Genomic DNA, 21,260 nt, shown 5'->3' with positions numbered 1-21,260 from the left:
CAATTGTCTGTGACGTGAATTGTAAAAAACGCGCGAAAACCCAAATGGAGTTGGACCACATTTGCATTTGCAGTTTTGTCTTGTTCGCTTGCAGAATGAATGGAAGTTTATTTGTCAAGTTTTCTTCCGTATTTGAGTTCATAGCAAAGTAGTCACTTGCCTAATGTCCCTACCATGTTTAAATGCCCCAGTTGAATGACTTTTTAGTACGGATAGCTTGAAGAACATTAAAACTGACTAGGCTACAGGAACAGTATGAAGTCAGCTGACAAACTGGGATTAAGGGATCGAGCTAAATTGTTGCAGTTGGCAAGGGCTCATGAAGAGTTCAGCTACAGATGCTGAAGCACATGAACTAATCAACTAATTACTAGTCGAATTAGCTCTCATGAATAAGTCGATAGTCGTGCACAGTTTATGTCATTTTTAGCATGTGATAAGCATTGGGAAATCTTCACTGTATCCCTGTAATGTTAAACATCACTGTAATTTAACATACCGTACTGCTTTTTGCTGTGAGACTTTGCCCACTAATACAACAAAGTTATGTAGAATGGTTTTTGCTAGTGTTGTTGTTTAAACCGCTTAACTCTTGCTTTTTGTTTCAGAACGTGAAACTGTTCGAATGTAATAATGATTTAGGGAACTTTGATGTAATCTAGGAATTTTTAGACGTAGCTTTGGGGACTTTCAGGTTTTCATTTATGAGAGCACTGCCCAAATGAATGATCATCATGAAACTCAGGTAAGGTTTAGCCTATTGCAGTTGACTTATATCTATTCTTCAGGGTAAACTATTTAATACTTTTTACGGCAATTACGTGACCTGTTTATTGGTTTTGAAGTAACATTTTTAGAAGTAGCCTACTCGATTTTTTCAAAAAGGGGTATCTTCACTTTCAAGTGGCATAAAAATGACTATTATGTCAACGAGAAGTGCTTTTATCAGGATTCGAGTGTTGCTACTATCACCGCATTATGTATTGTATATATATACCACAAGTTTTTTGCAGATTGTTTTATGAAGTAGATTGCGCAGCATCGGATGCAACCTAATTAGTACCATGAACAATTCGTACCGTCAGTTCGTACCTTGAAAAGATCGAAAAAAAAATTTAAAAAAGCCGAAGTCGCTGATTACAGTTTCTGCAAACATTTTAAAATTTTTCCGCAAACAAACAAAAACTCTTAGGATCATTTAAAGAAATTTTTAAATGTTTGCGGAAACTTTGATCAACCCTAATCCCGAACCCTTTTAAAATGTTTGCGGAAACTCTAATCAAGCCTAACCCTTTTAAAACGGTACCTCTAAATACCCATTGTCGGGTATTGTCAGGCAAAGTAGGCTTTTTGGGGGTTTGTGGAGCATTTTCAGGGGTTGTCAGGTATTGTGGAGTAGGCTAACTACTTTCAGGCATTGTTGGGAATTTCCAGGCATTGTCGATCATTATCAGTAGTTGACGGGTTTGTTAGGCATTATAGCATTTTCAGGGGTTGTCAGGCATTGTAGAGTAGCTACTTTCAGGCATTGTCGGTAATTTCAAGGCATTGTCTAGGATTTGTCTAATGCCCGACAATGCATGACAATGGGTATTTAGAGGTACCCCTTTTTAAATGTTTGCGGAAACTGCGAGTGCGATCGGCGACTTCAGCAAACTCTTAGGATCGTTACCAGAAATTTTAAAATGTTTGTAAAAACTGCGGAAAAATGGAAACTGCGATCAGCAACTTTGGCTTTGTTCTATTTTTTTTGGCAGTGGCTATTTGACCGGCGCCGGTCTTTGAATCTGAAACACTATTTGACCGTCATTACGTCATTGTCCAGTCACTTTTTTTCTTTTTCTCTTTCAAAGCAAAAAGATGAGAAGCGCGCATATAAGTTCTGAATCCAACCATTTTAAGCAACTCGTTACGTGGCGCGTGCGATACGTCGCCGCTTCCTATTCTAGAGGGACTGAGTTCGAAACTACCCAGAAGCGTTCTTTTTTTTTAACTAAATTTTGACCCAAAGTGAATTTTTGTAGTCAATTTTTAATTTGAGTTGCATTACATTTACATACCATTACCATTTTTTTAAAAGAAGCATTGTATATCGAAAAAGATACTAACTACAAAAATCGATATAGACCTACCAGCACGTTAATGAACGGGAAAAGGTGGCAAAACCTTGAAAAGTTTAAAACGTGCCTGAATTGAAAAATTATGTAGGCTATAGGCCACAATGGGAAAATTACCCAGAGAAATTCTCAAATTCCAGCAAATTAAAAAAACTCTAACTTTATTACTCACATTTGAAAAAACATAAAAAATAATTAAAAACTGACTACAAAAATGCACTTCGTGTCAAAATTGAGTTAAAAAAAAAGAAATAAAAAAAAAAGAACGCTTCCGGGTAGTATCGAACTCAGTCCCTCTAGAGTCGAAGGCGGCGACGTATCGCACGCGCCACGTAACGAGTTGAATAAGATGGTTGGATTTAGAACTTATATGCGCTTCTCGTCTTTTGCTTTGAAAGAGCAAAAAAAAAAAGTGACTGTATAGTGACGTCATGACCGGTCAAATAGTGTTTCAGATTCAAAGACCGGCGCCGGTCAAATAGCCACTGCCATTTTTTTTCACTCGATCTTTTCAGTTTGTTTGTTTGCGGAAACACCCTAAACCTTAACCCTTTTAAAATGTTTGCGGAAACTGCGTTCAGCGACTTCGGCAAACTCTTAGAATCATTACCGGAAACTTTAAAATGTTTGCATTACCGGAAATTTTAAAATGTTTGCATTACCGGAAATTTTAAAATGTTTGCGGAAAAACGGAAACTGCGATCAGCAATGTTCTATTTTTTTCTCTCGATCTTTTCAGTTTGTTTGTTTGCGGATACCGATGCCTAGCTAATCGATATCTAATCCTTTTAAAATGTTTGCGGAAACTACGATCAGCGACTACAGCTTTTTTAATTTTTTCTCTTGATCTTTTCAAGGTAACTGACGGTACGAATTGTTCGAACAATTCGTACCGTCAGTCGCTGAAGTCGCTGAACACAGTTTCCGCAAACAAACAAACTGAAAAGATCGAGTGAAAAAAATAGAACCAAGCCGAAGTTGCTGATCGCAGTTTCCATTTTTCCGCAGTTTCCGCAAACATTTTAAAATATCTGGTAATGATCCTAACTCCTAAGAGTTTGCTGAACTCGCCGATCGCACTCGCAGTTTCCGCAAACATTTAAAAAGGGGTACCTCTAAATACCCATTGTCAGGCATTGTCGGGCATTAGACAAATCCTAGACAATGCCTTGAAATTACCGACAATGCCTGAAAGTAGCTACTCTACAATGCCTGACAACCCCTGAAAATGCTATAATGCCTAACAAACCCGTCAACCACTGATAATGATCGACAATGCCTGGAAATTCCCAACAATGCCTGAAAGTAGTTAGCCTACTCCACAATACCTGACAACCCCTGAAAATGCTCCACAAACCCCCAAAAAGCCTACTATGCCTGACAATACCCGACAATGCCTGACAATGGGTATTTAGAAGTATATACCGTTTTAAAAGGGTTAGGCTTGATTAGAGTTTCCGCAAATATTTTAAAAGGGTTCGGGATTAGGGTTGATCGAAGTTTCCGCAAACATTTAAAAATTTCTTTAAATGATCCTAAGAGTTTTTGTTTGTTTGCGGAAAAATTTTAAAATGTTTGCAGAAACTGTGATCAGCGACTTCGGCTTTTTTTAATTTTTTTTTCGATCTTTTCAAGGTACGAACTGACGGTACGAATTGTTCATGGTACTAATTAGGTTGCATCCGATGCTGCGCAATCTACTTCATAAAACAATCTGCAAAAAACTTGTGGTATTATATATACATAATGCGGTGATAGTAGCAACACTCGAATCCTGATAAAAGCACTTCTCGTTGACATAATAGTCATTTTTATGCCACTTGAAAGTGAAGATACCCCTTTTTGAAATAATTGAGTAGGCTACTTCTAAAAATGTTACTTCAAAACCAATAAACAGGTCACGTAATTGCCGTAAAAAGTATTAAATAGTTTACCTTGAAGAATAGATTTGAGTCAACTGCAATAAACCTTACCTGAGTTTCATGATGATCATTCATTTGGGCAGTGCTCTCATAAATGAAAACCTGAAAGTCCCCAAAGCTACGTCTAAAAATTCCTAGATTACATCAAAGTTCCCTAAATCATTATTACATTCGAACAGTTTCACGTTCTGAAACAAAAAGCAAGAGTTAAGCGGTTTAAACAACAACACTAGCAAAAACCATTCTACATAACTTTGTTGTATTAGTGGGCAAAGTCTCACAGCAAAAAGCAGTACGGTATGTTAAATTACAGTGATGTTTAACATTACAGGGATACAGTGAAGATTTCCCAATGCTTATCACATGCTAAAAATGACATAAACTGTGCACGACTATCAACTTATTCATGAGAGCTAATTCGACTAGTAATTAGTTGATTAGTTCATGTGCTTCAGCATCTGTAGCTGAACTCTTCATGAGCCCTTGCCAACTGCAACAATTTAGCTCGATCCCTTAATCCCAGTTTGTCAGCTGACTTCATACCTTGGGTGTGTAGCAAACCAACTAAACTTTCTCAGTTTAAACTGTTCTTGTAGTCAGTTTTAATGTTTTTCAAGCTATCCGTACTAAAAAGTCATTCAACTGGGGCATTTAAACATGGTAGGGACATTAGGCAAGTGACTACTTTGCTATGAACTCAAATACGGAAGAAAACTTGACAAATAAACTTCCATTCATTCTGTAAGCGAACAAGACAAAACTGCAAATGCAAATGTCGTCCAACTCCATTTGGGTTTTCGCGCGTTTTTTACGATTCACGTCAGAGACAAACAATTGTAGTTTCTGACTGCGCATCGTCATCTCTTTTTAGCGAATTTTGAAAAAGCACGTTCAGATGTCCGCCATTTTTTACAATGTACCAATTACTCGCGTTTGTCAATGCTTTAGATATGGCGTGCTGTGCATATGGATGTAGAAAACGAAGAAAATACAATTCAGATGATAAAAGGAGTAAATATTATTCCAAGATATTTACTAATCTCTCGGATCATGTGTTTGAATGCACCGTTACCAATAATCATATTTTTACACTAGTCAAAACTGTGTCCAAATGTTATTTAAAAATTAGGTTTTACAGCATTGGTAAGAAAACCTGCAAGCAAATACAAGCTAAATTGGTTCGTAAAACGCTTAACAAAAATTCTGTCTTAACAAACGTCTGTAGACGTTGAATCAGTGTAAAAATGACAGATTTTGTTGTATGGCTTGGCTGTAACAGCGCAGCTTTCACGCAAATTTGAGACAGTAACAATGGCGAATGCCTTTTTTTAATTTCTTCAATCGAGATGCGCTGTCTAGTTGTTATAAGATGTTTATGGTTTTTTTAAAGTGCTTGCCTGAAACACATGGTACGGGAAACTGTGGTCCAATTATTCAGCTCAGTGTTGTCATAATTTTTTTCGAAAATAAAATGAAAACTTCGAAAACAAAAATGAACGGAGCACGTAAAAATTGCGAGATGAAACTACAGCCCTGATCAATTTTAAGAAGGCAGAGTATAGTTATATAGAGCCATAGTAGAACACTAAAAAAACTAGCTGCTGCTAACAAACTTGAAAAACTGCAGCTAAATTTGCAAATTAGTGTATTTTTTTCAGAATTAGTGATCCTCATAGTGATGCATGATTTAGAAAAACATTTCAATTTTTTTTTTACTTATAGCAATAACGTAAAAAAATTGAGGGGTTACCGTAGTTCGCCCGCAAATAATGACGTTGGCCCAACGTTCTGTACAACTGCACACCAACATTGGAAAAACCGACTTCCTAATTCTAAGTTTTTTTGCATTTTCATTGTCCCATTACAATTGTAAAAGGAATACGATGAAGCAAACTTAAACAATTCTTCGAAGGTATCTTCAATTAAAATATTTCAAAAGTTGGCAAAGTTGGCAAAACTACACTACCCTCAGCCAACTCGAACAACCGTCAGCCAACGTTGGGCCAAGGAAAAATGTTTACTGGGTTGTTACATCCAGGCGCAGTCTTCTGATGAGGCATGAAGTATCTCAGTCCACTGTGTTTTTAGACTTTTATGCATGTCTTGTCGTAGCTGTGAATTGTGCATGGGTGGTGCATTTTACTATTCGAATAAATGTATTTTTCAACAACTTTACGTTTGTTTACATCATTGACTTAAATTTGCTCAGTACAAGAAGGTGGTCATCGTATTGGCATATGGATCATCAGGACAGTGTCAACTTGAAATTGCAGGTTAAGTTTAACCAACGTTGTTCATCTATAAGATTAGTGCAAAATATGTATGGCCAACTGCGTCGAAAAGTGCAAAGTGCGTTTGGCCAGCGTAGGTACCAACGATGAACTACGTTGGCAGTAGAGTTGGGATTACGTAGGCCCAAAGATTTTAAAATAAGTCGGCTCAACTGCGACGAATGGTGCAAAATACGTTGGGCCATCGTAGGGTACCGACGATGAACTACGTTGGGTGTAGAGTTGAGATAACGTTGGCCCAAAGATTTTAAAATAAGTCGGCCCAACTGCGATGAATGGTGCAAAATACGTTGGGCCATCGTAGGGTACCAACGATGAACTACGTTGGGTGCAGAGTTGGGATAACGTTGGCCCAAACATTTTAAAGAAGTTGTCCCAACTGCGATGAATGGTGCAAAATACGTTGGGCCATCGTAGGGTACCAACAATGAACTACGTTGGGTGCAGAGTTGGGATAACGTTGGCCCAAATATTTTAAAGAAGTTGTCCCAACTGCAACGAATGGTGCAAGATACGTTGGGTCAACTTCGGCCACAACGTAGTGCCAACGGAGGAGCATTATTTTACCAACTGTCACACTACGTTGGGCCGAAGTACAATGTTTGCTGGGCAGCTCCAAAAAAGGTCTTTACTTACTTATCAATGGCTGACAGCCTTGTTGTTAGGCATTGTCGGAAATTTTCAGGGGTTGTCAGGCATTGTAGAGTAGCTACTTTCAGGCATTGTCTAGGATTTCCAGGCATTGTCGAACATTATCAGTGGTTGACGGGGTTGTTAGGCATTATAGAACATTTTCAGGCATTGCCAAACATTTTCAAGGGTTGTCGAGCATTTTCAGGGGTTGTCAGGCATTGTAGAGTAGCTACTTTCAGGCATTGTTGGGAATTTCCAGGCATTGTCTAGGATTTCCAGGCATTGTCGATCAATATCAGTGGTTGACAGGTTTGGTAGTCATTATGGAACATTTTCAGGCATTGTCGAACATTTTCAGGGATTGTCGAACATTTTCAGGGGTTGTCGAGCATTTTCAGGGATTGTCAGGCTTTGTCGGTAATTTCAAGGCATTGTCTAGGATTTCCAGGCATTGTCAATGCTAGACAACCCCTGAAAATGTTCGACAATGCCTGACAAACCCGTCAACCACTAATAATGATCAACAATGCCTGGAAATCCTAGACAATGCCTGGAAATTCCCAACAATGCCTGAAAGTAGCTACTCTACAATGCCTGACAACCCCTGAAAATGCTCGACAATCCCTGAAAATGCTCGACAATGCCTAAAAATGTTCCATAATGACTACCAAACCTGTCAAACACTGATATTGATCGACAATGCCTGGAAATCTTAGACAATGCCAGGAAATTCCCAACAAATGTCTGAAAGTAGCTACTCTACAATGCCTGACAACCCCTGAAAATGCTCGACAATCCCTGAAAATGTTCCATAATGACTACCAAACCTGTCAAACACTGATATTGATCGACAATGCCTGGAAATCTTAGACAATGCCTTGAAATTACCAACAAATGTCTGATAGTAGCTACTCTACAATGCCTGACAACCCCTGAAAATGCTCGACAATCCCTGAAAATGTTCGACAATCCCTGAAAATGTTCCATAATGACTACCAAACCTGTCAAACACTGATATTGATCGACAATGCCTGGAAATCCTAGACAATGCCTGGAAATTCCCAACAATGCCTGAAAGTAGCTACTCTACAATGCCTGACAACCCCTGAATATGTTCAATAATGCCTGAAAATGTTCTATAATGCCTAACAACCCCGTCAACCACTGATAATGATCGACAATGCCTGGAAATCCTACACAATGCCTAGAAATTCCCAACAATGCCTGAAAGTAGTTAGCCTACTCTACAATACCTGAAACCCCTGAAAATGTTCGACAACCCCTGAAAATGCTCCACAACCCCCCAAAAATCCGACAATGCCTGACAATGCCCGACAATGCCTGACGATGGGTATTTAGAGGTACCCTCTGTGACTGTGATTTGTTTTCAATCGCCAGAATCTCCATAAAGCAGTCCATGCGGAACGAAAATGTGACGTCATCACAAGCAATCCATACGTCAACTTGAAAACGAAGAAAGTTTTATTTAAACAAAAACCAAAAAAATATATTAAAAATAAAGTTGTTTTGCTGTGCCAAGTTTGAAGTCAATCAAGACGGACTATATAGAGGCCATGACAACGTACAATGGGATTGTTAAAACTGGGGGCAGATAGTGACGTCATAGTGCCATTGTCTTCAATTGAATTTCTCTACAGATGCTTCCATTTTGCAGTGCGTTTAGTTCAGGGTAGTCAGGAATCATTTTACTTTAATGAGTACCGGTACAGTAGTCTACTTAAGCTACAACTCTAAACTTGGTAGGAATGTGATTTATCAGTGTCCTATATCAGCATAAGGATGAGATAGATCGATATTTGAAATAGAAATAGCCTACTTTGATTTGTTTTGGTATTTCAAAATATGTTTTTTAATCGTTTCAAAATCCAAGCATAGCCTAATTGAATTGCTGGCCGTCATTTGAGCTATTTGGGCGGAGGGTCTACCCTTGAGCAACCCGGTTACCTTACTAGTAATGAGTCAGGATGCACCGTAAGTACCCGTATTTCGAAATACAGTAGGCTATGTTTGTTTCGAACAGCCTTGATGGATAGGCTATTTAACGTCCTAATACGTCTATATTTGATTCAATCTAATATTTGATTTATTTTACGTTGTGAAGCATTGTTTGTGATATATTAGTACTCTTGTAAATGTGGTTAAGAAGTGCTGTGTCTTTAATTGCAATGGAAATTATAGTGAAGAAAATAAAGTTGCAGTGTTTAAACTGCCTAAATGCCGACCGGAACGTGATAGATGGCTTGCCACTATTTCAAGGGATAATATTCCCGATTCAAAAGACACCTTCGTTTGTGAACGCCATTGGCCAGAAAACTATCCTACCACTATCAAGTATGGGAAAGTAAGACCTTTGTATCCACCATCTGTGTTTACCTGTGTCCCTTTGAGTTTAGTTCCTCACTACTATTTCTTCCTAGAACTACTCAAAGGGCGTTAAGTGGAACTCGCAATCAGCCTGTTGATGAATTACCAAGTTTTGACAAAAGTGACATTATTGTCCGTCTTGAAAGTCATATAGTCCGTCTATATAGTCCGTCTTGAAGTCAATGCATACAGCCATAGCTACGCTGTTAGCCTTCAAACATCGTTACGCACCACTGAGTTGCATATCTATATATAAGATATCTATGCTAAAACCATGCTAAAACTAACCGTTGTGGCTAATTTCTGGTGCGCTTGGCTAGACAAAAAAATTGAGTTTTAGCCACTTAATTTTTGGCTAATTTACAAGGAGTTAGAGTGTTAGTGGAACTGTGGAAGTTTTCAACGCTTTTATGATGTACCAGACGTTTAGTGCAATTTCTCAGGCCATTCTCAATGCATTTTCAATTCCTGCAAGCACTGCATTTGTGGAACGGGTGTTTTCTTTTGTCACCAATGTCAATAGCAAAGAAAGAAATCATTTAAATCTCTCTACACTGGATTCAATATTAAGAATTAAGTCCTGGTTAACTTTAAATCAGAACTGCTGAAAAGATTTTAAAGTAACAGCCAGAATGCTGAAACTGTTCACAAATGATATCATATGTATTATATCAAAGAATCAAATACAGGGAGATACCAGAACCATTTATGGTTGGTTGGTTTTGAGTCTTTATCCTCGGACTGATTAAGCCTTGATTGGTTATTCCTGGTAGCTTCGCAATAGGCTACTTGTAGAGGCTCTTTACGTAGGGCCGCTTACCGAGATTGGCAGAGTGAAGTTTTCGGGCAACACTAAAAGGCGAAAACACGGAAATAAGCCGAAATAACTTTAAAATTAAAACAGTCATAGTATTTAATGATCTCACAATTGCTTCTAAATACCGTAATATCTTTCAATGATATTTCAACATAAGAAAATGTTCAGTATTGAGTTGTGGCTAAAAATCGCATTTCCGCCTTTTTCCTATTTCAATAAATTCCATTAAATTTCGAAATTTACTCCAATAACTGTGGAATTAAAACAGTCAAAGTATTTAATGACCTCACAATTGCTTCTAAACAATATCTTTCAATGATATTTCAACATAAAAGTAGGTTCGGTGGTGAGTTGTTGTTAAAAATCGCATTTCCGCCTTTTTCCATGTTGCAACAAATGTTCATTCTTTCATGATGAAGTTATCGTTATGTTAAACAATATGAACGCCAAGATTGTATTTCCGCGTTTGCTACATCGGCATTAAATCGCTACTTCTGCGGACAATACGCCATTTCACGCCCGGCTTATTTCCGCCTTTCGCATTTCGCCTTTTAGTGTTGCGCGAAGTATTCTGACTGTTAAAGTGTTATTTCCGGAGAATTATTCCATTCACTAGGTGCCACTGAATGAAGAGCAGTCCTAAAATGCGTTGCTCAAGCGCACACCCCGAGAGTCAAACCAGCACGGCTTGATTTTGAGCCGGGCGCGTAGCCACTGAGCTAACGGGGAACTTGCTGAGCAAGAATGTGACATTGTTTGTGTAAATTTTTAATTATGTCAGTTGTTTTTATTGAAGTGTGTTTTAATTGCTTTATATGAATTTTAATATTTATTGGAGTGTGTTTTAATTGCTTCATATGACTTTTAATATTAGGGTCTGGCTAATTTTGGCTATTTTTTGTGTCTTGGGGCTAAAAACTCTTTCAGCAACCTGGCAACCCTGGCAGCACTTAGGATAAATCCGGCCCTGCAAGTACTGTTGCTTTATCCTTTTTGCTCAAGTTGATTTGTTTTTATTTTTTACTGTTTTTTAATTTCAACTGTGTGGGTTTTATTACTTTCATCTGCCGTTTGTTACTTTTCATGAATAATATCTTGAGTCGCTTCTAAAAGATTTCATAGTAGGTTACAATTAAAAAGTTGTGTGGCCCGATAGGCGATAACTCATGTGTAATTGGCAAAGTGGCCCGCGACCACAAAAAGGTTCGTCACCCCTGGTGTAGACATACTGTTTCAAGCCTTAAAGCAGCCGGCGGCCATGGCCGCTAAGTAGTGCTTGAATGACCGCCTGTGCTACCTCCTCCGTCCGGAATGGCCCGTTTCGGCGAGTCCGATTCGACGAGTCCGATTCGACTAGTCCGATTCGGCGAGTTCCCTATTCGGCGAGAGCCTTTTTCGGCGAGTGCCCTATTCGGCGAGTTTTTGAAATTTTTAAAAGGAAATTATCGGGTACCCTAGCCTCATAGGCGCCGACTTTTCATAAAACCTTAGGGCGAGAAAGGTGATGACGTCATAACCGTAACGCTATTTTACTCAATTAAAATAGTCTTTGATTAAGCTTAGTGTCTTGTTTATATTGACAAATAGGTCGCAAACCGAGTTTATTAGAACCGCTGCTTGAAAGGATTAGTTTTACGTATAGTCGTAAAAATGTTGATATTGTTAGCTCATAATTGGAACTGTTGGAAAACAAGCCGATTCATTTCCTTTTCGTGCGAGTGAACAACAACGATCAAGACAGTGAAGTTATCGAAATAAAACGCAAAAAATCATGATCTCAAGCAGAGTGGAAACCCGCTATCAGTTTTATTAACTTCGTTTCGCTAATTACTTACTTTCAAAGTGTTAACAACGGCGAAGTGTTTTCTCTTCTGTTTTTTATCAAAAGTCTTTGTAGTCTTTTATTGAATACAGTAGGGCAGTAGGATATATATTCGAGTAAAGGTCTAGATGTTCGCAAGTGATTTTCACCTCAAAAAGGCAAGTTCAACTAACACAGGACATGCTGTTGTCTCCAGCTCGGCAGTTTTCAAAATGAACGCACTAAAAATCATTGTCGACGTAGATTACGGATTGTGAAATCGCGTCGGCCTAAGTAAAAGTTTTGAATACGTTTATTTGCAGTGATTCAAACTTAATTTTCAAATTCAATGATTTTTTGTCAATTCTAAACTTTATGCACTTGTTGAGCTATATGCAAAGCTCACGAAACAAAACAGAAAGAGCTGTTTTAAGAAATCATTTTTTTATTTTTGCGTGTAGGATATAATCGTTCTTATTATTACGTAACATTCCATGATCGTTAAAGTCGATGTCAAACCTTAGCGGCCGCATAAAACAATGTCAGGTTGGCTAGGTGATAATAGCGGTAAGAGACGTCGTTAATGCAGGCAATATCTGCGACCAAGACCATTAAACACCTTTTCTTTTTATCGGTTTTCGATTTAATTCTCACACATTGCGAAGAAAACAATGCGTTCTGTTGAATCATAATTGTCTCACAGCGGAAAGACCTCGTTGAAAATAGCGCGTCTAATTTAGCTGGTTTACTGAATATTGCCGTGAATAGTTACGTGACTATTCCAGCAGCGTAAGTTACTCTACCATCTGCTTTTAATTTCCATACCGTGTGAGAAAGCCATGCGATCAGCTGCTGTTTTGCGGGCAAGAGCAACGCAGGCTTTTCTTGCTTTCGGCATTCTTTAAGTCCGTTTAAATTATCTAAATCTCTTTCGCGAAGTGTTTTAACTTTAAAACACCACTTGTAATCACCATTTTTGTTGCCCCTCAACCATAAATTTACGGGGGGCGCCGGCCCCCCGGCCCCCCCGGAAGTCGGCGCGTATGCCTAGCCTAATTACAACTGCCGTTTTTACATAGTTTTAACGTCGCTAAACGTTGAAATCGTGCAGAAAGGAATAAAAATAAAATGTTTGAACTATTAAATTAAAATTCGTCATGTCAGTTCAGTTGTTTTTATTTTTGACCATCATATCAAAAACAATACACGTCGACATAGCAAAGGTGTAGAAAAAGGTAGAAGCGACAAAACGCGAACGTTAAAACGTGCTTGTGACCGAAGTATCATAATTATTGAGTTGAAAGAAATTTGGCACGGTCGCAACACCTTCAGAAAAATTTAAGATATGAAGGGAAAATAAAACAAAGAAAATGTTACAAAAAAAATCATGCTTATGTGTATAAGTTAGTACTTTTGAATAGTTAAAATGATTAGTTTGGATCAACAAATGAGAACCCATTGTAGTAACAGAATGAAAAGGCTAACCAAATGTGTGGCCTATCGTTTTAACGTCGCTAAACGTTGAAATCCTGTAGAAAAGAGAACTTTGCTGACTAGGATACGTTGAAACTGAAAAACATTCACAGAAGCCCTACGATACGTTGCATTTTTAAGATAATGTATTCAGACGTTGAATCAATGTACAAATAAAATGTTATGCTAAATGGGTTCTTGGAACAATTCGAAGGGCTTCTGTGAATGTTTCTCAGCTTCAACGTATCCTAGTCAGCAAAGTTCTCTTTTCTACACGATTTCAACAGTTAGCGACGTTAAAACGATGTAAAAACGGAAATTTTTGCTGGTTGGGATAACTGGGCTACGGTACCCGATAATTTCTTTTAAATCCAAGCTGTAGGCCACACATTTGTTGATCCAAACTAATCATTTTAACTATTCAAAAGTGCTAACTTACAGACATAAACATGATTTATTTATTTATTTTTTTGTAACATTTTCTTTGTTTTATTTTCCCTTCATATCTTAAATTTTTCTGAAGGTGTTGCGACCGTGCCAAATTTCTTTCCATAGGCGCCGACTTTTCAAAAAACCTTGGGGGGCGAGAAAGGTGATAACGTCATAACCATAGCGCTATTTACTCGGTTAAAATAGTCTTTGATTAAGCTTAGTGTCGTGTTTATATTAACAAATAGGTCGCAAACCGAATTTATTAGAACCGCTGCTTGAAAGGATTAGTTTTACGCACGCAGTACGCCTAGTCATAAAAATTTTGATATTGTTAGCTCATAATTGGAACTGTTGGAAAACAAGCCGATTCATGTCCTTTTCGTGCGAGTGAACAACAACGATCAAGACAGTGAAGTTATCGAAATAAAACGCAAAAAATCATGATCTCAAGCAGAGTGAAAACCCGGTATCAGTTTTATTAACCTCGTTTCGCTAATTACTTACTTTCAAAGCGTTGACAACGGCGAAGTGTTTTCTCTTCTGTTTTTTATCGAAAGTCTTTATAGTCTTTTATTGAATACAGTAGGCTATACTCGAGTAAAGATCGAGATGTTCGCAAGTGATTTTCACCTCAAAAAGACAAGTTCAACTAACACGGGACAAGCTGTTGTCTCCAGCTCAGCAATTTTCAAAATGAACGCACTAAAAATCATTGTCGACGTAGATTACGGATTGTGAAATCGCGTCGGCTTAAGTGAAAGTTTTGAATACGTTTATTTGCAGTGATTCAAACTTAATTTTCAAATTCAATGATTTCTTGTCAATTCTAAACTTTGTGCACTTGTTGAGCAATATGCAAAGCTCACGAGACAAAACAGAAAGAGATCATTTTTTTATTTTTGCGTGTAGGATATAATCGTTCTTATTATTACGTAACATTCCATGATCGTTAAAGTCGATGTCAAACCTTAGCGGCCGCATAAAACAATGATGTCAGGTTAGCTAGGTGATAATAGCGGTAAGAGACGTCGTTAATGCAGGCAATATCTGCGACCAAGACCATTAAACACCTTTTCTTTTATCGGTTTTCGATTTAATTCTCACACATTGCAAAAACAATGCGTTCTGTTGAATCATAATTGATCTCACAGAGGGAAGATCTCGTTGAAAATAGCGCGTCAAGCCGTCTAATTTAGCTGGTTTACTTAATATTGCAGTGAATAGTTACGTGACTATTCCAGCAGTACTCTACCATCTACTTTGAAATTTCCATACCGTATGAGATAGCCATGCGAGCTGCTGTTTTGCGGGCAAGAGCAACGTAGGCTTTTCTTGCTTTCCGCATTTTTTAAGTCCGTTTAAATTATCTAAATCTCCTTCGCGAAGTGTTTTATCTTTGAAACACCACTTGTCATCACCATTTTTGTTGCCCCTCAACCATAAATTTACGGGGGGCGCCGGCCCCCCCTGAAGTCGGCGCGTATGTTTCTTTCAACTCAATAACTTACTCCGGTCACAAGCACGTTTTAACGTTCGCGTTTTGTCGCTTCTACCTTTTTTACACCTTTGCTATGTTGACGTGTATTGTTTTTCATATGATGGTCAGAAATAAAAACAACTGAACTGACATGACGAATTTTAATTTAATAGTTCAAACATTTTATTTTTATTCCTTTCTGCACAATTTCAACGTTTAGCGACGTTAAAACTATGTAAAAACGGCAATTATAATTAGGCTACGGTACCCGATAATTTCCTTTCAAAAATTTCAAAAACTCGCCGAATAGGGCACTCGCCGAAAAAGGCTCTCGCCGAATAGGGAACTCGCCGAATCGGACTAGTCGAATCGGACTCGCCGAATCGGACTCGCCGAATAGTAGCAGACCCTCCTCCGTCGGCCAATTTCTTCTAGCAAATTATTTAATTTCGCAATAGAATGATCGTGGATTAAATGTCGAAAATATGTAGTATCAAAGAGTGACGCAGAATTAGGTCAGTGCATCATAGTCACTACTGTTGTATTGAATATATCCAGCTGCGATCACCAGCGCTGTAAGTCTTGTTTGCAATTCCCAATGTTTATTTTAACGAAGTGTTAATCTGAAGTGCTAATTTACATCGGCAGGCAATATTGTCGTTTTCAATGTTGTCGGACATTGAATCGTTGTTAAAAAGGAGAACTAGGTTAGTTGACATCCGTGGGTAAAACACTTGTCTTCATATTTGAGAACGCTGTGAGTTAGTGACTTCACACCCTCAATGGTGACATCATAACGGAATAAATGGCCAGGTTTTATGAAAGGCGGTATGCAGTTGAAACAATTTACTGAGCTGCGAGCAGTTAAAACAATTTAGGGTCGTTAGATGGTCCCGCAATACCAGATTACAATCCCGCTAAAGCATTTAATGCGTGGTACAACGATTCTATTGCAGGACGTCGCCCAGATTTCAACAACGCTAAGTGATCATTTTAATATTGTTGCAAGTTTAATGCTATTTACTTGTGCTATCGTTATTGTATTTTGGCCTCCAAGCACGCAGATTTGGCTGCCGAGAAGAAGCTCTCGGTAGGCCACGATGGCTGCCGGAAAAAAACACGAGTTTTAAGGCCTGCTATTTGTAAAGTAATGATGACTAATTGACTATTTAGCTTATTTTTAGTTATAGAAAAAAATCAATATGTGTATCAACGAGTAAGATCAAGCTAAAGTTTTTCAGGTCTATGAAAAAAACATTAGTGTATTTTACAGTTTGTAAAGTAGGCACTCACAGGAAATTGCAAATATTCTCTATAACACAAAAGTAGGAGGCTTGTAACTTAGAAGTAGAGCATACACTCAATCATACAATAAATTGCTGATTGAGTGATGACAAACTCAAACAGTGACACAGTGTTGAATGCAAGAAAAGATCGTTTAATGTCCTTTACACTTTTCATTAGGCTGTCATTCATTACCAGTACTACATGTGTGCTTCTCTCTGTTTTTGTTTTATTTTTTGCTATTTGTTTTTTGGGTTTTGTGGCCGTGCTAACCACTGATATATAGCCTACTACATGATTTTCCATCCAGGCATGTTTTAAACCTTTCAAGGTTTTACCACCTTTTCCCGTTCATTAACGTGCTGGTAGGTTTATATCGCTTTTTGTAGTTAGTATCTTTTTCGTCCCGGACCCGTTAATGATGAAAAATAAAATGATTAATTGATTGATGAAACATTGCAGGCTAATTGATAAATGTCATCACAATACATTGGTATATCACATTAGTGAAATGACAAAGGAAGGAATTGAAAGACCTACAGTTTAGACAGTTCTAATAGTTATCTTGAATATATATTCGATTAGTTATCAGCAGTAAAAAAATATTCCACTTGAGAGCACTTGTAAAGTCACATTCAAGCTCACTGATGATATCAATCAGTCAATCACAACCTTGCCGTTGATAAAATGGAGTTTCTTGAACTGGGAAAGTATATATAACCTTTTATGCCACACCTAGTTGTCTGTATGTTCAACATGAACTTTTCAGGCTGGTTTGCAGTCGTTAAGCAGGAGATAATCTCAAGGTTTTACAAAAGGTTTCTGGTTTGAGGTAAAAAATTGATTTTATGGCAGTATAATAAACAAAAAACGATGACTAAAAAAACGTTTTTAACCATCTCTACTCCAGACCTTATTTAATCACTGGCAAATGTACTTTTTGTAGCGAAGCTGAATAGAACAATGAATGTTGTAAATGTTTTTGCAACTTTGCTTGGTCTTTTTCATTTTGGAGCTGCAACAAAAGATGGATATTTTCTGACCTTAGAGCATTCCTTTGGAAATGGTATGTCTGATAAATGTTTCAAAAATACTTTCACTTGTGCTACTGATTGCTAGACAAATGTTTTATTAGCTATGATGTATGTAGAAGATCGGCAGTCAGTATTTGAAGCTTATCTTCAATATTTCTTTCTAAGATTTGTTAACCCACTCTACCTATCGCCATGAGTTCTATTCATGAATGTGGTGATCTTCAACTAAGATGATTTTTTTTGACTTGTTATATATAACGTCGACGGAAATAATAGTTTAAAAGAGAACTACCAGAGCCTACTGAATTAATACCTTATTCAGTTTACATCTAGTGGTTAATTAGGTGTTGTGTCTGTGTGCTCTCCTTTGCTTGTCATTTGACCATCATTTGGCAAGCTTCTTATGAAGAGGTATTATGTTTACTAGGGCTGTTCAAAATAAAAATATTCCAAATTTTTGTAATATTTGTTATGGGTTTGTTCCAGTTTAGATCAAATACCTCATTTTATGTAAGATGTTAACATTTCTTTGCAGGAGACTTCTATAAACGAGGAGAGATATACTTTCCTGGTATAAGAGGGGAAGAAGCACTTTTGCAGGATCAAAAAGCTCTTACAACTGATGAGTACAATCAGTTGTTAAAACTGTCAAAATCAAATGATATCTACAGAGTTCGCATCAAATCTTCTCTTCGAGAGCAAACTACTAATTCTGAAGAAAATGAATCTGTATGGTTAACTAGTTACACATATGCGGTATGTGAAATAAATAGAAGATTATATTGTCTTTATCATACTATGTCATGTTATGTAAATCTTTCCCACGTTATGGTTTGTACCGTACATATTTTGTTTAGCTTCATTGCAACAGACTATGGTGGTTTTACTGTATATACGTTAGTATATACAGTATGTTCTGCTATATTATAATCTTTTTTTTTAAGTTTTGGTGTCAGACTGAATTATTTAGTTGAGCTTGACCTCAGGATATGATTTACATCCAAAAATGTCCTATATATAAATCTTGACAGACAAGATTTTTGGATAGGTAGGTAAAGTAAAGGTCCCATTCTCTGTTAAGTTTTACTCTTTGGGAAAAAGAGGATAATGTTCTCATCACACTAAGCCTTTGACACTAATGAGAGTAGAGTGGCCAGTTCCTTTCTTTCGGCCGCCTTTTCTCCTGCAACTATGCCCAGTTGCCCGGGTCTGCTACTATTCGGTGAGTCCGATTCGGTTAGTCCGATTCGGTGAGTTCCTAACCCCTAACCCTTAACCTTAACTCCTAACCTCTAACCCTAAAACGGCAATGATAATTAGACTACGGTACCCAATAATTAAAAAAAAAATAAAAAAATCACCAAATGCAGAATCGGACTCACCGAATTGGACTCACCGAAACGGACTCACCCAAACGGGCCATTCCGCAGTTGCCCACCCAATTTATTACACCCTGGATAGAGGTGAGTAGTGTTTATCCACAACCAGCCAAACCAGGTTCCCATTATTGGAAAGCCAACACCTTATCCGTTTTGCCATCTCACCATCTTGGATCGAGTTAAGTCTAAAAGTGTGAAAAAGTAAACAAAATATTCTTTAAATGTACAATTTTTTTAGTTTTGATAGCTAGTGGTTTTGAGACAATGACAGGTTTCAAATATCGTAAATTGATATTATATGATGTCATTAGATTTACTTTGGAGATAAAAGGACAGTGAAATACTGGGATGTTTTGATGCGGTTGTTGCTGAGCGATCTTTTATTTCAAGTATTTTTTAGAATCTTCTTCTGAAGACCAATTTATGTGACGACATTACCCTCCATAGTGATGGACTTGGGCACTTTGTTGCAATAAACATATTCCCAAGGAGTTGCGGATATCTTCTGGATGAAGAAGTTGCCGAATTCACTTCTAATGTCACTGTTGTCATGCCCAATGTTGCTTCTGTGTATGTATCTGAATGAAGTCATTGCTATGTTACAAACCAGGGTGTTTTTGTTTAATATCTTGATTATCTTTTTGTTTAGGTTCGTTCGATGTTTACATTGACAAGTAGGTTTGTTTATTATTGCAATGCTATTGCAGACAAAACTGTGTCCATATTTACCACACAAAACTAGAAAACTTGGTCAAGATAAAGAGCCTGCTGATAATAATTCTTGAAATAGTCTGATCTGTAATCACAGTCAGAATTTATCAAAGGCATTTTCAGACTGTTGCCAGAGTTAATACAGCGCTGGATCAAGGAAACATGTTCTTAATGTCTTTATCATGATAGAACTAGTCCAAGCAACTTCAACTTGAGTATATGAGTAATGCCCAACCCAAACCGATTCTAAAACCCAGCACTAATCTTCTGTTACGCTACAGTTTTTGTGTAAAAAAGGTGTCACCTTATTCTTTTAGTTCACAACGAATATACATAAATTGCTTTGATGGGGACGAGGTCATACATACAGTAGTGAAGACAATATGTTTTTTTCTAGTTTTCTTGTCATATTTATGCAAGTTATTCACTGCATTCTTATTGTAACTAGCTAACTGCGCCTATTCTTGCACAGACCTGACACACATGGATTCTTAAATAAACTTGATGAAGAGCGTCGCCGAAAGGAGAAATCTGCCAATGAACCTCAATCTTTCCTTGGAAAATATGTGAGAACGTCCTTTTATGTTGCACACTCGCATTGAGCAAATATACCTACTGTATTTATTAGGGTTGCACACGCCCCGACCTTCTCAAAAACAGCTTGACTTTTTTTAGTTTTGTGTTAATGAATATTGATCATAAATGCAAAGTTTGAAAAGTTTTTATCAACGTTTGCCCCACCCACAATGCTCTTGCTCAGGTTATTACTTGTATCGTAAAAATACATATCTTGTCAAAGTATTAGCGACGTCAAAGCAATGTGAATTTTTTGCTATCGGTATAAGGTAAACAATCGATTCAAAACGGCTATCGGCAGCCCATGCGCAAACCACATGGTTACTGGGATGAATTTTTTTTAAACTTTGGACTTAAGTTTAATATTCGTCAACACAAAACCAAAAACAACTCAAGCAAGTTGAGATTAGAATTTAAATTTGATGAGGCGTGTGCAACACCCTAAATTTATATACAAAAAATCAATAGAAAACATAAGCATTAAGCAACCTATTGCATTGAAAGTATGTTGAGTTACTTCGCGACTAACCTTTATCATTGTATTTTCAGTGGATGTACATTCTGCCTGTTGTTTTCTTTATGGTGATGCAAAGCGCCATGGGCCAACAACAAGGGTGAAAACATCACCAGATGAGACTTGATGCGTGACAAGTTTTTGTGTAAAACCACAAACATTTGGAGTCTGCTTTTATGCGTGCATATGAGCAGAGATGTCGAATAATTTGTTGCAATATCAGTTATGGTTTTATTTCGACTCCAACCAGTTTCTGATACCGGTACAACTTCTTTGTGTGAACGTTTTTGTCATGTGGATGTTTAGAAGATTTTTGTTGGAAGTACAAGTGATGATGTGCAGGCCTGCGATAGTTTCTACGCAGCTGTATTTATTGAAATGAAGGCGATCAATTAAATCTATCTGCTATGATCA

General features: G+C 37.6%; 1 protein-coding gene across 4 annotated transcripts in view; it reads left to right on the top strand.

Annotated features, from left to right (window-relative positions):
• Nucleotides 1–21,260, top strand: part of LOC145775053 (ER membrane protein complex subunit 10-like) — a 24,587-nt gene extending 3,327 nt beyond the window's left edge. Inside the window, exons 1-7 of one of the 4 annotated variants that reach the window (XM_082586249.1) lie at nucleotides 612–745; nucleotides 17,579–17,698; nucleotides 18,202–18,422; nucleotides 19,037–19,129; nucleotides 19,446–19,615; nucleotides 20,229–20,322; nucleotides 20,882–21,260. In XM_082586249.1, coding sequence (XP_082442375.1) covers nucleotides 17,596–17,698; nucleotides 18,202–18,422; nucleotides 19,037–19,129; nucleotides 19,446–19,615; nucleotides 20,229–20,322; nucleotides 20,882–20,950 — 750 coding nt within the window. In that variant the 5' untranslated portion in view covers nucleotides 612–745; nucleotides 17,579–17,595 and the 3' untranslated portion in view covers nucleotides 20,951–21,260. Of the gene's footprint in view, nucleotides 1–611; nucleotides 746–8,760; nucleotides 8,956–17,578; nucleotides 17,699–18,201; nucleotides 18,423–19,036; nucleotides 19,130–19,445; nucleotides 19,616–20,228; nucleotides 20,323–20,881 lie in introns of those variants that run through there. The other 3 variants (XM_082586247.1, XM_082586248.1, XM_082586251.1) reach the window with 3 other exon arrangements.

The sequence above is a fragment of the Aplidium turbinatum genome, chromosome 8 (genome assembly GCF_918807975.1).
Source record: "Aplidium turbinatum chromosome 8, kaAplTurb1.1, whole genome shotgun sequence".
Lineage (NCBI taxonomy): Eukaryota > Metazoa > Chordata > Ascidiacea > Aplousobranchia > Polyclinidae > Aplidium > Aplidium turbinatum.
This window is presented reverse-complemented; position numbering and strand designations above follow the sequence as displayed.